The following is a 17,534-nucleotide window of genomic DNA, read 5'->3' as shown; positions in this document are numbered from 1 at the left end:
GAAATAAATTCACCAGCGTGACGGTGTGTCCGTGTCCTGGGGCCACCGTAACAAAGCACCACAATCCGGACAGCTTAGGACAACAGGAATTTATTTTCTCTCAGTTCTGGAGGCCAAACACCCAAACCCAAAGCGGGGGCGGGGCCACACTGCAGCCGAGGGCTCCAGGGGAGCTGACGCTTTGCGTCCTCCAGCTTCTGACGGGGGTGGCCGGATGTCCTCGGCTGCCAGGCACACTCCAGTCTCTGCCCCTGTCGTCACATGTGTGTCTGTGTCCAACTTCTCTCCTTTTAGGACACCGGTCGTGTAGATTTACGGCATCCTGTCATCTAAACTAGATTACGTCGGCAAAGACCCTATTTCCAAAGAAAGTCACATTCTAAGGCTCTGGCAGACACGAATTTGGGGGAACGCCATTCGTACCAGTACACCAAGCGATCCAAGTTTCCAGAACCGGTATCGGGACTGGCACCCGTCCCTGCCTCCTGCTTTGCTCAGTGGGGAAGACACAGCTCTGTGCTGCTCGCCCAGAACGCACAACCTGAGCCCAATCGTGAGCAAACACCAGTCAGACACAGACCCAGGGACGGCCTGCAAGATGACCAGTGTGAGCTCTTCAGAAAGCGGGGGCGCCCTGCTCCTAACACGGGAAGTCTCCCATTGATGCCAACCGCCCTAGGTCCCCAGGGACTTCAGAATGGCCTGCAGGCTCTCGTGTATGTGGGAAACCCTGTGTGACCACCGTGCCTCCAATCTTAACTCGTCTCAATCATAACCCAAGCCATGGGAGGCAACTTCTGTTCACTTCCTGTGGTAGAAAACACATAAGATTTGCCACCTTAACCATTTCTTTTTCTTTAAAGATTTTATTTTTAAGTAATCTCCACACCCAATGTGGGGCTCGATCTCACAGCCCCAAGATCAAGAGTCGCATGCTCCACCAAGCCAGCCCGGCGCCCCTCACCGTAACCGTCTCTAAGCGCACAGCTCAACAGCATCGAGCGCACTCACACTGTCGCGCAGCCGCCCCCGCCACCCGTCTCCAGAACTTTCCGTCTCCCCAGACTGAGACCCTGTCCCGTGAAGCACTGACTCCCAGCCCCCTGCCGCACCCCTGGCTCCCAGCGTCTACTCTCCGTCTCTCCTCTAGGGACCCCCTGGGGAGGTCTCCTGGGGAGGCCGTAACAGGGCACCACAGACTGGGCGGCCTGAAACAACAGAAGCACATGCCCTCAGAGTCTGGAGACCAGAGGCCTGACATCCAAGTGGTGCAGAGTGCTTCCCTCCGGGGGCTCCAGGGAGGGTCCTTGCTGCTGTCCAGCTCCTGGTGTAGCCAGGTCACTCCAATCTCCGCCTCCCTCGTGTGGCCTCCTTCTCCGGCCCTCACGCGGCTCACAAGGACACCGGTCACCGATTCAGGGCCCACCCTCCTCCAGCATGGCCTCATCCTCGGGTCATACATCTGCAAAGACCCTACTTCCAAACAAGACCGTGTTCTGAGGTTCCAGGTTGACCTGAACACGGGGACACCATTCACCCCAACACAAGAGAAGAGCCTGAATCCATGATGAGGTCACCAAGCTGCTGAGGTAAGCGCAGCGCCGTCCACCCAGGGTCTCTTCTCACATACGACCATCGACATCTTTTACCTCCAAGTCCTGAGTCAGGGTGTGGTGACACAGCTGAAGGCATCGCAGCTGCCAGGACCCTCACCAGGACAGCGCTCCTGGTAGGTTCCTGGACGTCGCCGTGCCTCGGCTTCCTGACGTATAAAATGGGTGGGAACCCTCAGAGTTGTGAGGGTAATCCCCCCCGATCTACACACAGCACTGAACACGGTGCACCTGGAACTCAGATGCCACGTTCCCATCTCTGCTCTCCGGGGCTGGGCCTTCTCATCTCAAACAGGGATCCTTCTAGGCTTTTGTGACGGTTCTGTGACGTCAGGGACGTGAGCCGACTGAAATACTAGCTTCTTCTTGCCGCTACAATAAAAGACTACAAATTTAACATAAACTTATCCCCTTATAGTTCTGGAGTCAGGAGTCGGACCCGGGCCTCCTGGCCAACACCCAGGCGTGGGCAGGGCCGGTTCCCCCGGGGCCCCAGGGAGCCCCATGTCCCCCTTTTCCGGCTGCCAGAGGCGCCACATCCTGGGCCCGCCGCCCCTCCTCATCCTCACGGCCAGCAGCGCGGGGTCCGCCCGGCTCTCTGCCTCCCTCTCGTGAGGACGCCGGGCCCCCAGGGCACCCCAGGTCACCCTGCCTCAGGGGCCCGGACAAGGTCCCCTCTGCTGTGTGAGGGGACACATCTGTAGGTCCCAGGACGGGATGTCTCTGGGGTTGTCAATCTGTCAACTGCCCTAGTATCTGACAGACGGGTGAGTTCAGGCTCTGTGGGAGGGACCTTAGTTCCAGGTCTGGTACTGGATTTTCACTCGGCATCTGTGGACACGCTCTGCCGCGCTGTGCCTCAGTTTCCCAACTTACAAAATGGGAACCATACATCCTCTTCTGCAGTCCCAGGGTCCTAGTGTGAAAGAGTCCTGCTCAGACCAGCCAATCCCGGTGTGACCTGAGGGATGCCTGCCCCCTGCCTTAACCTCATGCCGCTCTGTAAACCAAAAGGCGCTACTTGGCTCTGTGACGTAGGCGCGGAGAGAGGCTCCCAGGCAAACACAGCGGGGGGCCGAGGCTGTTTCGGACCCCACGGGGCCCTCCCACGGGCCAGGGTCAGGGCCCTTCATCTGTCAGTCGGAGACCCCTCTGGGCTGCATCTCCAACACAGACCCTGTCCCCACCTCTCTCTACCCTCACGTTGCCCGGGTCCAGGTCTTCTCCCCTCACCCCCTCCTGGGTCTCTCTGCTGCCCTTCCAGCCCCCACTCCCACCCCGTTTCCATAGCGCCACCAGAAAGACCCTTTCAAACCCCCAACTCCACCCTGCGACCCCTGCTTAAAACCATCTACAGCCAAATTTGCCAGCAAATCTCTTATCTCTCCTTCTCTAAGCTCCATGTAGGTCTCCTGCTGTTACCCAAACACGCCAAACTCATTCCCTGCCACTGGGCCTTTGCACTTGCTTTGCCCCTGCCTGGAACTCTCTTTCCCAAGTCATTTCGTGTCTGGGGCCTCACAGCTTCAGGTCTCAGTTTAAATGTCATCTGCCGAGAGATGCCTTCTCCTTAATGCCCCTGCTGAGGTGACCACCCAGTCTCTCACTCTGGTACTTTCGTTCCTGCATCGTAATTTAGCACCTGCCTGCACCTTCCATTTATGTGTTCTCTTGGTTAGTTACTGTCAGTGTCTCCCTCTAGAATGTAAGCCCTGTAAGGGCAGGCACCAGATCTTCCCCATTTCCGACCAGATTGTCAGTGCCTGGCAGGGTGGGCATGCATTAAATACCTGCTGCATTGACAAAAATGTCATGATCATTGGAAGAACCCAACACCCCGCACCCCACAACGCAAGCATCTGAACTCTGAACATCCTACACGCCTGCCGTCACAGCCAGTGGGCAGACACAGCTCCCCTGTCAAGTCCGCAGCACTACCCACGAGACACTCTTGCTACAAAGCCACTTCTGAATCCAGTCAAGCCTGTGGACCCACTGCCAGGACTCAGGGAGGGAAAGGGCAAAGAACCCAGTTAAAAGACGCCGTGAGAAAAGAGACCCAGAATGTGGGGCGGTCCACAGCCTCAACAACTCCACGTTGGGCCTGAGGCTCTACACATCTAACAGGCCCCCTGGGATGTGATGTCGCACACCTGGACCCCACGTGGAGGGAGTGTCTGGGACATCCAGAACGTCCACCCTATCAGAGGCACAGTCCTCTGCTGGGGCCGGCCCTATCAAAGTACCACAAACTGGGCCGCTTACAACAACAGAAACATACATGCTCCCAGTTCTGGAGGCCCAGAAGTCTGAAAACAAGGTGGAGGCAGGGCCGCACTCCGTCTGCAGGCTCCAGGGGAGGGTCCTTCCTGCCTCCTCCAGCTCCCGGTGGTGGTGAGCGGCAACCCTTGGTGCCCCCAGGACTGTGGCTGCATCACCCCAGCCTCTGCCTCCGTCCTCCGTGGCTTCTCCCTGTGCGTCTGTGTCCTTATGCCCTCTTCTCATAAACACACCAACCATTGCATTAGGGCCACCCTCCAGGATGACCTCATCTTAACGTGATTGCTTCTACAAAGACCCTATTCCTAAATAAGGCTGCATTCGCGGGTCCCCACGGACATGAATTTAGCGGGAGACACTACTCAGCCCAGTCCTGGGAGAGGTGCTGGACACGGTTGTATAACCAAATGCAATCACATTAACTTCCAGGCTCCTGGTCCCCAAAGGCCAACTGACGGGGTGTGAATGACTACCAGTTTGATGACACTTCGGGATCTCTGGTGATTTCCCAGACGTAACAATGAGCTGTGCGTGTGCAGGAGGACGGCTATCTAGGGAGACGCGTGCGGGACATCTCACAGCAAGCGTCACACTCGGCCGCTTACTTCCTTCTGCTTCAAGGAAAACTACACGCCAGGATAGGTATTTTGAGTGGACAGGCGAAAATGTTGACCGTCGTAGGTGCAGGTACACAGGGGCTGTTCCGTGCGTTTGCAAGGTTCCCAGTAAAGCACCAGGATAAAAGAGGGCCCCTCTCTTTACACCGCAGCGCGAGTCCCCTAGTCCCACTGCGGTCTGGCTGGGCGCGGCCGGGTCCGGATACCCCTTCCCCGGGCCCCCCACCTGGGCCAAGGTCTCTGCAGGTTCCGATTCCGCCGTCCGAGAAGGAGCTTTGAACGGGCGCCGGCGGTAGAACGCGACCACCCGCGACCGCGCTCCGCAGACCCCCCCCCCCCCCCCCCCCGGCGCCAAAGGGAGCGCGTTCACCCTGCGCATGCGTGTCTCCCACCCACCTGCCTCCCTCGCCCCGCCCCTCCCCACGTGACGCCGTGGGAACACCGAGCCCGGAGCCTCCCGGTTGGGGGCGGCCGGCGCAGAGCCGGCTGGAGGTGGGGGTCCGGGGTGGCAGGGAGAGGAGGGACGAGGGGGCAGAGGGGTCCGAGGGTCCAAGAGTGGGAAGTGGGGGAGGGGCGCCCCCAGCTGGGGTCCGGGGGAGGTGTGGTCCGCGGGATCCCGGCCGGCACACTCACCCGCACGATGTAGGAGACCCCGGGCCCCAGGACCCTGGCGTCTGGGTGCAGCCAGCCGTGCGCCGGCTTGTGGATGAAGCTGCCTTTGCGGATCCACTCGTCGGCGCTGGCGTCCGCGGGCCCGGCCGCCCCCCGCGCGCCCCGCGGGCCCCTGCCGCCGGCGGCCCGGCAGCGGCTGAGCGCCGGCAGCGGACAGGGCGCGGCGCAGCGCGGCTCGCAGGCGCCCAGGACCGCGGCCGCCAGCGCAGGGACGCTGGCCGGGCCGGCCGGCTCGGACTGGGAGTCGGCGGCCCCCGCTCCCCCGGCCGCCCGAGCTGCCGCGGGGCCCCGGCCCAGGAAGCCCGCGGGGGCAGCGAACTTCCACTGCGGCATGCGCGGCAGCAGCGCGCAGAAGGTGGTGGGCGCCTCGGGCTCCGGGGGCGCGGGGGGCGCGGGGGGCGTGCGCCCGCCCGGACCCTGCGTCATGGCCGCGGTCGCCCGACCGAGCCCGACCGGGCGCTGCGCCTGGCGCGGAGGAGGCCCTCCCCTCCGTCCCGCTCCCTCCCGCTCCCTCCCGCTCCCTCCCGCTCCCTCCCCGCCCCCGGCCCGGTGATGTCATCCGCCCGGCCCAGCGCGCAGCCGCGGGGGGCTGCGCCCCTGGGACCCGGGCCCTGGGCGTCCCGGCGCCTGCGGGGAGGCTGGGGAAACTGAGGCCCACAGAGGGCACGGACCCTGCCTGGGATCCGCCAGCCAGCGAGGGAGCGATGTTTCCAACCCAAGACCCGGACAGCGACCCCAGCGTGGCCCCTCCACCCGTTGTCCAAATTCCTAGAAGGACCGAGGTGGGAGAGACTTGGAAATCACTTGTCTTCTCCCGGTTTTGACCGATGGGAAAACTGAGGCCTGCGGAGGGGTGGGGACGCGGTCAGAGGAGAAAGCCCCAAACCCTAACCCCAACCGCTGTTCCAGCTGCAAAGTACTTGAAAATCACGCCCTGCCCTGTGTCCTGATGGGGAAGCTGAGACCCAGAGAGGGGCACGCAGCGGCCGCTCGTACTCGGAAGTGTGAATTGGGCTGGCTGGGTCTGGGAGGGGGGACTCAGGACGAAGCCGAGGCCCCCCTTCTGCCGCTTCCCCGTGGGCTTCACTTTCCAAGGCTGTAAGCCGGGGACGCGGTGCTGGAGGGTCACGGGCTCCTCCTCCATTTCTGGGGAGCTCTGTCCCGCAGCGACCCAGCTGAACTCGTGGGCCTCAGCCTCGCAGGCGGGCCCGCCCTTCGGTCCCCAACCTCTCTGTCCCCCACCCAGACCTGAAAGGGTGATTCTTTCTGTACTGGGGATCAGGGATGCCACGGTCACCCCAGGCCTCCTGGCCTCTCTTGACAGACCTTCCTTCCCCTCCCCCGGCTGGGGTGGGGCTGACTGCCGGGAAACAATGGGAGGGGGCCGGGGCGCGCGCGCAGGTGGAGGAGGGGTGAGGCTGTCTGGAGCCCGATCGATAAATCAGAGAAATGAGATCACAGGCTGGCGGTCGCCGCGGAGCTCGTGGAGGAGGAGGCGAAGCGGAGGAGGGACGCGCAGCCGATTGGCCGGCGTTGGGGTGGGGGTCGGGGATGCTGCCCCAAGCCTGTGTGTCTCACACTGGGAAGCTCTTGTGCAGGGTCGGGATGAGCCCCCATAGAGCGGGCGTGGCCTCTGGGTCTGCTGGTGGACCCGGGGGGGGGGGGGGGGGGGGGGGGGGGGGGGAGGGACGTTTGTCTGGGTCTGGAGCCCCCGTCTGGACGTGTTTGTGTCTATTATTGTCTGCATACATGTGGGACTGTGTGGGAGTGTATATTGAGTGCAAGTTTGAACATGCGTGTGAGGAAGGCACCTGGGTTCCCCTGAGAGGGGTGTGTGTGTGTGTGTGTGTGTGTGTGTGTGTGTGTGTGTGTGTGTGTTAGGGGTCCTGGTGTGTGTCCACCTAGTCAGTTAAAGGGGTGTGTGTTCAAGATTGGCATCCCTGGGGGCGCCTGGGTGGCGCAGTCGGTTAAGCGTCCGACTTCAGCCAGGTCACGATCTCGTGGTCCGTGAGTTCGAGCCCCGCATCAGGCTCTGGGCTGATGGCTCAGAGCCTGGAGCCTGTTTCACACTCTGTGTCTCCCTCTCTCTCTGCCCCTCCCCCGTTCATGCTCTGTCTCTCTCTGTCCCAAAAATAAATAAACGTTGAAAAAAAAAAAAATTTAAAAAGATTGGCATCCCTGGACTGGGAGAAAGGGACAGAGCAGAGGTCATGCATGATGCTTGTCAGGACCCTTCTGTGTCAAGCCTGAGGTGCAGCCCCGGGGCCCCCTCCTTGGGGAGACATGGTGGCAGTCTGTCCCTCCCAGGCTCCTGGGTTAGGGTCTTCCTGGGTCAAGGATTTATAAGGCCTGGGCTTTCACACAGGAGGCTCAGTCACATGACACCACCCTTGTGTGTCCTTCCTGTCACTAGCAAAGAATGGCAGGAACAGAGCCCAATGGCCAGGATTCGGATCCTGGCATTAGGGGGACACGAGGGCTCATAGTGTGTCCTCAGGCAAGTGTCCCATCTCTCCAAAGCCCCATTTTCTCTCAGTGAACATCAACTGCCGCCTGATTGCTGATTGATCTTCATCAATATCTGAAACACGGTAGGCACCTACTGATACTAGAATATATTAAACTCCTATACATCTTTCAAAACCCAGCTTCAATGTCCTCTTTTCCAAGAAGCCTCCCTGACTTCCCCCATTCAAATCCCGGGTCTGCCTCTGGCCTTACCCAGCCCTGGATCCCTCCTGTGGTTCCATCCAGGCCCCAGGGGCTTTAGAATTGGGGGTCTGGATCTCAAGGGCACAGTTAAGTCTCTTTGCTTTGACATGGACAGTGGGTTAAATGAGCTCACATGTGTGATTCTGACAGCTCTGCTGCCACAGAGATTTATTGGCAAGCAGCTAGAGAGAGAGGGATCAGGCTGCTTCCAGCCTGATTTGGGGGCTGGGACCAGGGGCAGGCAGCTGGCTGTGCATCCACGAGAAGCAGAGAAGAGCCCAAGTTTAGCAGAAACATGAACTGTGCCAGGGACCCAGCCCTAGCAGGGTGGACACTGAGCTCCAGGACACAGAAAGCTCCACCAGCCGCTGGGCAGGGCTGCAGTTGTCCCTTTCTCTGCGTGGCCTGACTTAACCTGCTGTGACCGGGAGGAAGAAACTGGGGCACTGGAAGGAAGCTCGCCCTGCTCGGAGCCACGGGGTCACAGTCCCCAGGGACCAAAGGAAGCAGGGGACCTAGAAGGACCTCAGAGTTCAAAAAAAGGAAGGCAAGATGTGTCTTCTCCACAGCCAGGCCCAGGAGGGGCCTGTCCACACCCCGTGTGACAACACAGGTAAACTGGGTTGGTCCCGGGGCAGCTGGGAATGCTAATCCCAAAGGTGTCAGGGCATGGTGTCCACAACCATGGTGGGAGCGCGTTTGGAGTGGCGGATGCCCATGGTGAACGCTGGCGCCCGGGCTTTGGTCATGGTGACCTGCTCAGGGCTGTGGGTGCCAGGGCCAGGAGTCTCCTCTGGGGGCCGGGGGGCACGGGGCCGGCCCAGCATGGTGAAGGCGGGCTGGCGCTGACGGTAGGTGTTGGGGTCGGGGCTCTCGTACTGGCCCGGGCCTGGGATCTCAGCAGGGTCCTGAGGGGGACGGGCGGGGGGCGTGCGGCCCACCACTGTGTAGCTGGGGCTGCTGGGCTTAATGAATATCTGGGAACCCCAGAGGGAGGGCAGGGTATAGGTGTTAGGAGCAGGAGTGGAGGTGTCCTGGAGCTGTGGGCGCAGGCGGGAGCCAAGGGTGAAAGCTGGAGGTGTCCGCTGGTGCACAGGGGCCACCTTCTCTGGGCTGTAGGCCCCTGGGCCTGGTGTCACCTCCAGACCTGTGAGAATGGGGCAGGAGGGTTGATAGGAGTCCTCACCTGCTCAAAGACCTTGCATGGCCTCCCACTGCCCCTACACATCCTGGAGCTCACAGCACTTGTCAGGCAGCCCCAAGGTGTCTCTGCTGCTTCCCAGACCTCCCCCCCCCCCCCCCACACACACACACTACCTGTTGTCTTTCAAGCCTCCAGGCCTTTGCCCATGCTCAACCTTCTGCCCCGCATACCTTCCGTTTTCCCATTCCCACCCCCCAGGGGCTGCTCCTCACCCTTCCAGACAGCCCCTCAGCCCCCTCCTTCCTGCAGCCTTCCCCACTCCCTCCTCCTAGGCAGGCCCTCACAGCCCTTCCAAGGGCCCTCCAGGGTCTTCCCCTCCAGACGTGGGCACAGTGAGGTGGGATGGTCTCCATGTAGGCCTAACTCCATCACCAGACTGGGGTCTCATAAAAAGCAAGGGCATGTCAAATCTACTTCAACTCCTCAGCTTAATACATGTTTGGATGAGTGAGTAGAAGGATGGGAGGTGAGTGATTGAATGGGAGTGAATGAGTAGATGAATGGATCCATGGATATATAGGTAGAGGGATTAAGAGCTGACTTGTGGGTGGGTAGATGGATGGATGATTGGGTGGATGATAAATGAGTTGATGGATTGTGAATGGAAAGATCATGGTGGATGGATCAGTAGATGGATGGATGGAAGGATGGACAGATGGGTGGATGGATGGTTGGATGGAAGGAAGGGTGAGTGGCTGGTGGGTGGATGGATGGATGGATGGATGGACTCATGGTTGGATGGATGGATGGACAGACGGACGGAAGGATGGATGGATGGATGAATGGATGGAAGGAAAGGTGGCTGTCTGGTGGGTGGGTGGATGGATGGATGGACGGACGGATGGAAGGATGGTTGGATGGATGGGTGGATGGACGGATGGATGGAAGGAAGGGTGGGTGGCTGGTGGGTGGATGGATGGAAGGATGGAAGGAAGGGTGGGTGGGTGGATGGACAGATGGAAGGATGGTTGGATGGATGGATGGACAGACAGATGGATGGAAGGAAGGGTGGCTGTCTGGTGGGTGAATGGATGGATGGAAGGATGGTTGGATGGATGGAAGGAAGGGTGGGTGGATGGATGTATGGAAGGAAGGGTAGGTGGGTGGGTGGATGGATGGATGGATGGAAGGATGGTTGGATGGATGGACAGATGGACGGATGGATGGAAGGAAGGGTGGGTGGCTGGTGGGTGAATGGATGGATGGACAGACGGAAGGATAATTGGATGGATCAATGCATGGATGGATGGAAAGGTGGCTGGGTGGGTGGATGGATGGATGGATGGATGGATGGATGGATGGGTGGGTGGATGGATGAATGGATGGAAGGAAAGGTGGCTGTCTGGTGGGTGGGTGGATAGATGGATGGACGGATGGATGGAAGGATGGTTGGATGGATGGATGAATGGATGGGTGGATGGACGGATGGATGGAAGGAAGGGTGGGTGGCTGGTGGGTGGATGGATGGAAGGATGGTTGGATGGAAGGAAGGGTGGGTGGATGGATGTATGGAAGGAAGGGTAGGTGGGTGGGTGGGTGGATGGATGGATGGATGGATGGATGGATGAATGGATGGACGGATGGACGGATGGACGGATGGATGGAAGGAAGGGTGAGTGGCTGGTGGGTGAATGGATGGATAGACAGACGGAAGGATAATTGGATGGATGGATGGATGGATGGATGGATGGATGGATGGATGGATAGACAGGTGGCTGGGTGGGTGGATGGATGGATGGGTGGGTGGGTGGATGGACGGACAGTTGGATGGATGGATGGATCAGTGGATCAACAGATGGACTGGATGATGAGCAGTGGGTTCATGGATAGGTTGGTGAGTAGATAGATGAGTGAATGGATGGATAGATGAACTGATTGATCAGTGAGTAGATGAGCAAATGGGTGATAGGTCAAAAGAGGAAAGGGTGGATGGGAGACTGGAATCAGGTTATTAAATTCGGCACTTAAGGTGGAAGTGAGTTTTTTGGAGTCTGTGGAGGGAATTGCCACATTTGCCACAGTCCCCACTGTGCCCTGTCATCCCCTGATGTCACGGATGAGCCCCAGATGCCCTCTTGGCACCATATGTACACAGGGTCACTGTCACCCTGGCCCACTTCCTCATTCAGGTTCTCTCAGGGCCCCCAGCCCCTCCTCGGAGTCCCTTGATTTGTCATTCCAAAGACACTGAAGTTCTAAGAACCTGATAATGGGAGGAGAAGGAGAGGACAGAGGTGGGAGCCTGAACGGGTGGGGTCCTTGTGGGGAAGCATTGATCAGATACTCACCCCGAGACTTGCCCCGGCCCTGCATGGAGTAAGCAGGGGTGCAGCTTCGGCCAAACCGGGTGACTTTTGGGTCCAAGAAGTAGACTGGCCCAGGGCTGACGTCCTGTGGAGACGCTGGGGAGAGGAGCCCCCGGTCCTAATGGCACCTCTGATGGCCCCACCGACCCCGCTCAGTGCCCCTGGTCGGCCCCACCCCCAGCCCCATCTTGGAGAGCAGGGACCTTATACCACTGACCTGGGGGCCCTGGGTACCTGCTTTGACTTTGTCTGACGAGCACATTAGTGCCCTTGTGATCACAGCTGTGCCCCCCTCGACCTCTCTTCTGCCGCAGACTAGGAAACCAGCTCGTGGGTGGGTCAGGACTGTGCCACGGTAAGAGTGACTAGGCTCTGAGGAGGGCCCTTTGCATGCTTGGGCTTGTCATGGGGCATGCCTAAGGGGGCCTTGAGTCAGACCTCGGGGGTCTCAGCAGGGCCTCCGTGAGCTTCGCCTGTGGGCAGGCCATCTCCCTGTCTCTGCCTCTGTTTCCCCACTGGCGGGGTGAGTGAGGAGATTGAAAGCTGAGAGGGTCCATGGAGGGCAGCCTGGCACAGGGCACTTCCCTGCCGGGGTCAGTCACTGGGGCCAGTGCTGTCACTGCCGCTTGCAAGCCATTCGGGCATAAATGCACGCGCATCGGTGTGTGGCGTGTGGGACACACACTCACTGGCTAGCGGCTCTGGGTGCATGCGGCACACACACGCAGGGAGCACCTTTGCTGACAAAGGAAGGGCGTCCCTCCTCATCAAGGCCTCTGCCTGGGCTGTCCTTCCTGGGCCTCTTGTCTCCTGGGGCTCCATGGAACTCCTCCTCCTGCAAGCCCAGACCGTAGGCCTCCTCCTCCAAGAAGTCTTCCCTGGGCATTAGCAAAGTCTGCACTGGCCACCACTCACCCTCAACTCCCCACTCTGTCCCTCTGCCCCAGAGTGTGTCCTGTGACAAGGACAGAACCTGGGAACCCAGGTCGCCCTGGGCCACAGGCGACGTTCGTAACCCTTCCTGGTGATCGATGTGATGCCCATTCCCTCCTTTGCCTTCCTGGGGACCCCCTGGAGTTGCCTGAGTTGGGTTTCAGTTTGGTTTGGGGTTTTTGCTGACTCTGAAGATGCCAGCCGCCCCCTCCCCACGTGCCTTCGTCCAGGTGAATCAAAGTCCTCATTCAGGGCCCTCCCCACCCAGGTGCACTTGGGACCTCAGAGCAGCTCTAGAAAATGGGGTGATGGAATTTGCGGGCATTCATATGAAGGGCACAGTCTTGCTAGAACGTGACGGTGACACTGCTGATAGGCGTGGACGGCGTGCTGGGGCCAGGGCCGCCCGCATTAACAGCATCGATGCCCGTGACGTTCACTCACATCCTGACGCCGTCATTCCAGCCGGGAGAAGGGTGCACCACGCGGAGGCGAGGACCCCGCTGACGGGGCCAGCCCCCCCCCCCCCCGCCCGCTGCCTGCCCAACAGCAGGAACTGTCACCCTGTCCTCTCCACAGCTGCCTGTGAGGGGCCTCGTCTTGCCGACAGAGAAACCCCTCCGCACCCACTTCTACTGAGCACTGTGCAGATCCGCAGACCGTGGGAGCTACTCGGAACGGATGTTTGTTTAACCCCGAGGACAGCTCTGTGAGGAGCGTGGCACCACTCCTCACAGAGAAGGAGACGAGGGCACAGAGCGGTCAGGACGCTGGTCCAAAGTCCAGGGGTCTGCAGCGGCCCGAAGACACACTCGGGCCCTAAGCACCACGCCCTGCCGTCTTCTGCCTACGAGGACGCAGCTTCTCCAGGCTCCCCCAGCAAGCTGCCCGCCGCCCTCGGGGGGCCTGAGGGGACACAGGGGGCTTGGGAGGCCCCCGCCCCCACCCGCACCCCCTGCTGGCCTTACCTGGGCTGGGCCTCCGGAAGAGTGAGTAGGCGGGACTGACCACCCTGGTGCAGTCGTGGTTGACGTAGCCCACGGTGGACGGCAGGACGTACAGGCCCGGTCCGCAGCCTGCGACCAAAGCCCTCGGGTGAGGGCCCGGGGCCGGACACCCTGAGACTTGCGGGAGAACCCGGGGCCGGCCCCTGAGCCCCCGCCTGGGCTCCCGGCCACCCTCCGTGGCACGTGGAGGTGGGGGAGCTGCCCCCACTGGAGGGGGAAAAGTGAGGGAGGGGCATTGTGAGTCACATCTGACTCAAAGGTAGGAGGGGCTGCAGGCCCAGACAGAGATACGCTGTCATGTGGGGAAACTGAGGCCCAGACACGGGGATACACTCTCACATGGGGGAAACTGAGGCCCAGACACGGAGATACACTGTCACGTGGGGAAACTGAGGCCCAGACACGGGGATACATTGTCACGTGGGGAAACTGAGGCCCAGACACAGAGATACACTCTCACGTTGGGGAAACTGAGGCCAAGACACGAGGATACACTCTCACGTTGGGGAAACTGAGGCCCAGACACAGGGATACACTCTCACATCGGGGAAACTGAGGCCCAGACACGGAGATACACTGTCACATGGGGAAACTGAGGCCCAGACACGGGGATACACTGTCACGTGGGGAAACTGAGGCCCAGACACAGGGATACACTCTCACATCGGGGAAACTGAGGCCCAGACACGGAGATACACTGTCACGTGGGGAAACTGAGGCCCAGACACGGGGATACGCTGTCACGTGGGGAAACTGAGGCCCAGACACAGACATACACTGCCACGTAGGGGAAACTGAGGCCCAGACACGGAGATACACTGTCACGTTGAGGAAACTGAGGCCCAGACACGGAGATACACTGTCACGTGGGGAAACTGAGGCCCAGACACGGGGATACGCTGTCACGTGGGGAAACTGAGGCCCAGACACAGAGATACACTGTCACGTAGGGGAAACTGAGGCCCAGACACAGGGATACACTCTCACATTGGGGAAACTGAGGCCCAGACACGGAGATACACTGTCACGTGGGGAAACTGAGGCCCAGACACAGAGATACACTGTCACGTGGGGAAACTGAGGCCCAGACACGGGGATACACTCTCACATTGGGGAAACAGGCCCAGACACGGGGATGCACTGTCACGTGGGGAAACTGAGGCCCAGACACAGAGAGACACTGTCACGTTGGGGAAACTGAGGCCCAGACACGGAGATACACTGTCATGTTGGGGAAACTGAGGCCCAGACAGAGATACACTGTCACGTTGGGGAAACTGAGGCCCAGACACAGAGATACACTGTCACGTTGGGGAAACTGAGGCCCAGACACGGAGATACACTGTCACGTGGGGAAACTGAGGCCCAGACACGGGGATACACTGTCACGTGGGGAAACTGAGGCCCAGACACGGAGATACACTGTCACGTGGGGAAACTGAGGCCCAGACACGGGGATACACTGTCACGTTGGGGAAACTGAGGCCCAGACACGGAGAGACACTGTCACGTGGAGAAACTGAGGCCCAGACACGGAGATACACTGTCACGTGGGGAAACTGAGGCCCAGACACGGAGAGACACTGTCACGTTGAGGAAACTGAGGCCCAGACACGGAGAGACACTGTCACGTTGGGGAAACTGAGGCCCAGACACGGAGAGACACTGTCACGTTGGGGAAACTGAGGCCCAGACACAGGGATACACTGTCACGTTGGGGAAACTGAGGCCCAGACACGGAGAGACACTGTCACGTGGGGAAACTGAGGCCCAGACACGGAGAGACACTGTCACGTTGGGGAAACTGAGGCCCAGACACGGAGATACACTGTCACGTTGGGGAAACTGAGGCCCAGACACGGAGATACACTGTCATGTTGGGGAAACTGAGGCCCAGACAGAGATACACTGTCACGTTGGGGAAACTGAGGCCCAGACACAGAGATACACTGTCACGTTGGGGAAACTGAGGCCCAGACACGGAGATACACTGTCACGTGGGGAAACTGAGGCCCAGACACGGGGATACACTGTCACGTGGGGAAACTGAGGCCCAGACACGGAGATACACTGTCACGTGGGGAAACTGAGGCCCAGACACGGGGATACACTGTCACGTTGGGGAAACTGAGGCCCAGACACGGAGAGACACTGTCACGTGGAGAAACTGAGGCCCAGACACGGAGATACACTGTCACGTGGGGAAACTGAGGCCCAGACACGGAGAGACACTGTCACGTTGAGGAAACTGAGGCCCAGACACGGAGAGACACTGTCACGTTGGGGAAACTGAGGCCCAGACACGGAGAGACACTGTCACGTTGGGGAAACTGAGGCCCAGACACAGGGATACACTGTCACGTTGGGGAAACTGAGGCCCAGACACGGAGAGACACTGTCACGTGGGGAAACTGAGGCCCAGACACGGAGAGACACTGTCACGTTGGGGAAACTGAGGCCCAGACACGGAGATACACTGTCACGTTGGGGAAACTGAGGCCCAGACACAGAGATACACTGTCATGTTGGGGAAACTGAGGCCCAGACAGAGATACACTGTCACGTTGGGGAAACTGAGGCCCAGACACAGAGATACACTGTCATGTTGGGGAAACTGAGGCCCAGACAGAGGTACACTGTCACGTTGGGGAAACTGAGGCCCCGACAGAGACACCCCACCACAACTGCAGTGCTTGGTGTCCTCAGCAAGAATGTCAGGGCCACGGAGCTTAACTCCTGCTGTCTTGCTACACACAGATAAATGAGGCAGGGGCCTCGACCCTCACTGAGAATGCACAGCATCAGAAGCAGGATGCCCGTGGCCCCTGCGGAGTGTCCAGGCCTCAAGCCTCCACACCCGCCCGTTCTCTCCTTGCTGCTCTAGGTTGTTGAAGGCACTTATCACTAATATGCCATAAATTCTGCTTATTGGTTTTGCCTTGTGTGTGTCTCCCCCACAGACCTTTGCTGCTCTGTCACTGCTGTAGCATCAGCACCTGCAAGGGTGCCTGGCCCATAAAATGCTCAGTCCTTGCTGGGTGGAAGACTGCACAAGAACCGACAGAAATGCTATGTTCACACCCATTCTGCTGGGAGGAAAACTGAGGTTTGGGGAGGAGCAGGGAGTCATCAGAGCCTCCCCCCTCCAGGTGGCTCCCAGAATATTCTAGAAGCCCCAGCACAGCTGGGGAGAATAGAGGACCAGATCCCACCACCATGGCCTCCCTCCCCCACAGTTGGTGCGTACCGTTCTCCGAGGTGGCCGTCCCACAGGACTTCCTCAAGCCGGTCTGAACACTCTGGCATTCAGTGGTCAGCCGTGGAGCAGGGTTGCAGCTAAGGGTCCCCATGGTGAGCAGGGGAGGTGGCTGCACGAGGCACAGGGGCCGGGCAGGTCCTGCGCCTGGTGTTTTCTCCTCAGCTGCAGCGGCTCCGGGCCGCAGGTCAGGTACTGTCCTCAGTCCTTGCAGCCTGTGCTGGTGTCGGCAGAGCCCCAACCTCACCACGCCCCCCTGGGGACGGCACAGACAGTCCCTTGTCCCGCAGCACAGAGTCTTGGGGCCCCGGCCCTAGCAGGCTGGTCGGCGGACGTTGGCCTGGAAGTGAGGCCAGGATCAAGTGTCGGCCCGGTGGCTGGATGGTCCAGGGAAGAATCCGGTGTCAGCAGAGCAAGTCCCCGGAGAGCCGCCAAGCTGGGCAGCCGGGGCCAGAGAAGGCTCCAGGGAGCCAGAGCCACAAACACAACACCTACAGCCATGTAGCAGAAGGGACTGGTGAGGTCATGGGCAGTGCGGCCCCATTTCTACAGCTGGGGAAACTGAGACGCAGCCCAAGGTCGTACAGTGAGTTTACCACTCTGGGGGTTGCAACTTTAGGCCGAGAAGCCTGCCTGCATTCTTCCTTCCTTCTTGCCTTCATCCAATAAGCACCTATTGAGCACCTACTGCATACAGGTTCTGTTTGGGTTGGTGGGGATACAACAGGAATACACAGACAAGAAGGTAGTGTTCTCAGGAGAGGACAAAGGAAACAGACAATAACCTAATAAATAAGCACATAGTATATAAGAAGGCGTCAAATGTGCTAGAAAACAGGGCCGCCTGGGCGCTCAGTCGGTTGAGTGTCAGACTTCGACTCAGGTCATGATCTCGCGGTTTGTGGATTCGAGCCCCGTGTCGGGATCTGCGCTG

At 59.7% G+C, this 17,534-nt stretch overlaps 2 protein-coding genes across 5 annotated transcripts in view; both read right to left on the bottom strand.

The window, feature by feature from the left end:
* Positions 1–5,674, bottom strand: part of SHC2 (SHC adaptor protein 2) — a 30,684-nt gene extending 25,010 nt beyond the window's left edge. The window contains exon 1 of one of the 4 annotated variants that reach the window (XR_015248630.1): positions 5,144–5,670. Coding sequence is in view for 3 of the 4 variants with exons in the window: in XM_086699797.1 (XP_086555923.1) it covers positions 5,144–5,608 (465 nt within the window). In the remaining variant the exon portion in view is untranslated. Of the gene's footprint in view, positions 1–5,143 lie in introns of all 4 variants that reach the window. The other 3 variants (XM_086699797.1, XM_086699795.1, XM_086699796.1) reach the window with 3 other exon arrangements.
* A 2,358-nt stretch (positions 5,675–8,032) lies between these two features.
* CIMAP1D (CIMAP1 family member D) lies at positions 8,033–17,151 on the bottom strand. The gene is made up of 4 exons (XM_025916547.2): positions 16,592–17,151; positions 13,306–13,413; positions 11,387–11,500; positions 8,033–9,041 (listed from the first exon to the last, which is right to left on the bottom strand). Exons 1-4 carry the CDS (start codon positions 16,692–16,694, stop codon positions 8,557–8,559), a joined length of 810 nt encoding a protein of 269 aa, XP_025772332.1. The 5' UTR covers positions 16,695–17,151; the 3' UTR covers positions 8,033–8,556.
* Between the last annotated feature and the right edge of the window lie 383 nt (positions 17,152–17,534).

The sequence above is a fragment of the Puma concolor genome, chromosome A2 (genome assembly GCF_028749965.1).
Source record: "Puma concolor isolate L17-30 chromosome A2, mPumCon1.1.hap2, whole genome shotgun sequence".
Classification (NCBI taxonomy): domain Eukaryota; kingdom Metazoa; phylum Chordata; class Mammalia; order Carnivora; family Felidae; genus Puma; species Puma concolor.
Note: the sequence above shows the minus strand (reverse complement) of the source record. Positions and strands in the feature narration are given on the sequence as shown.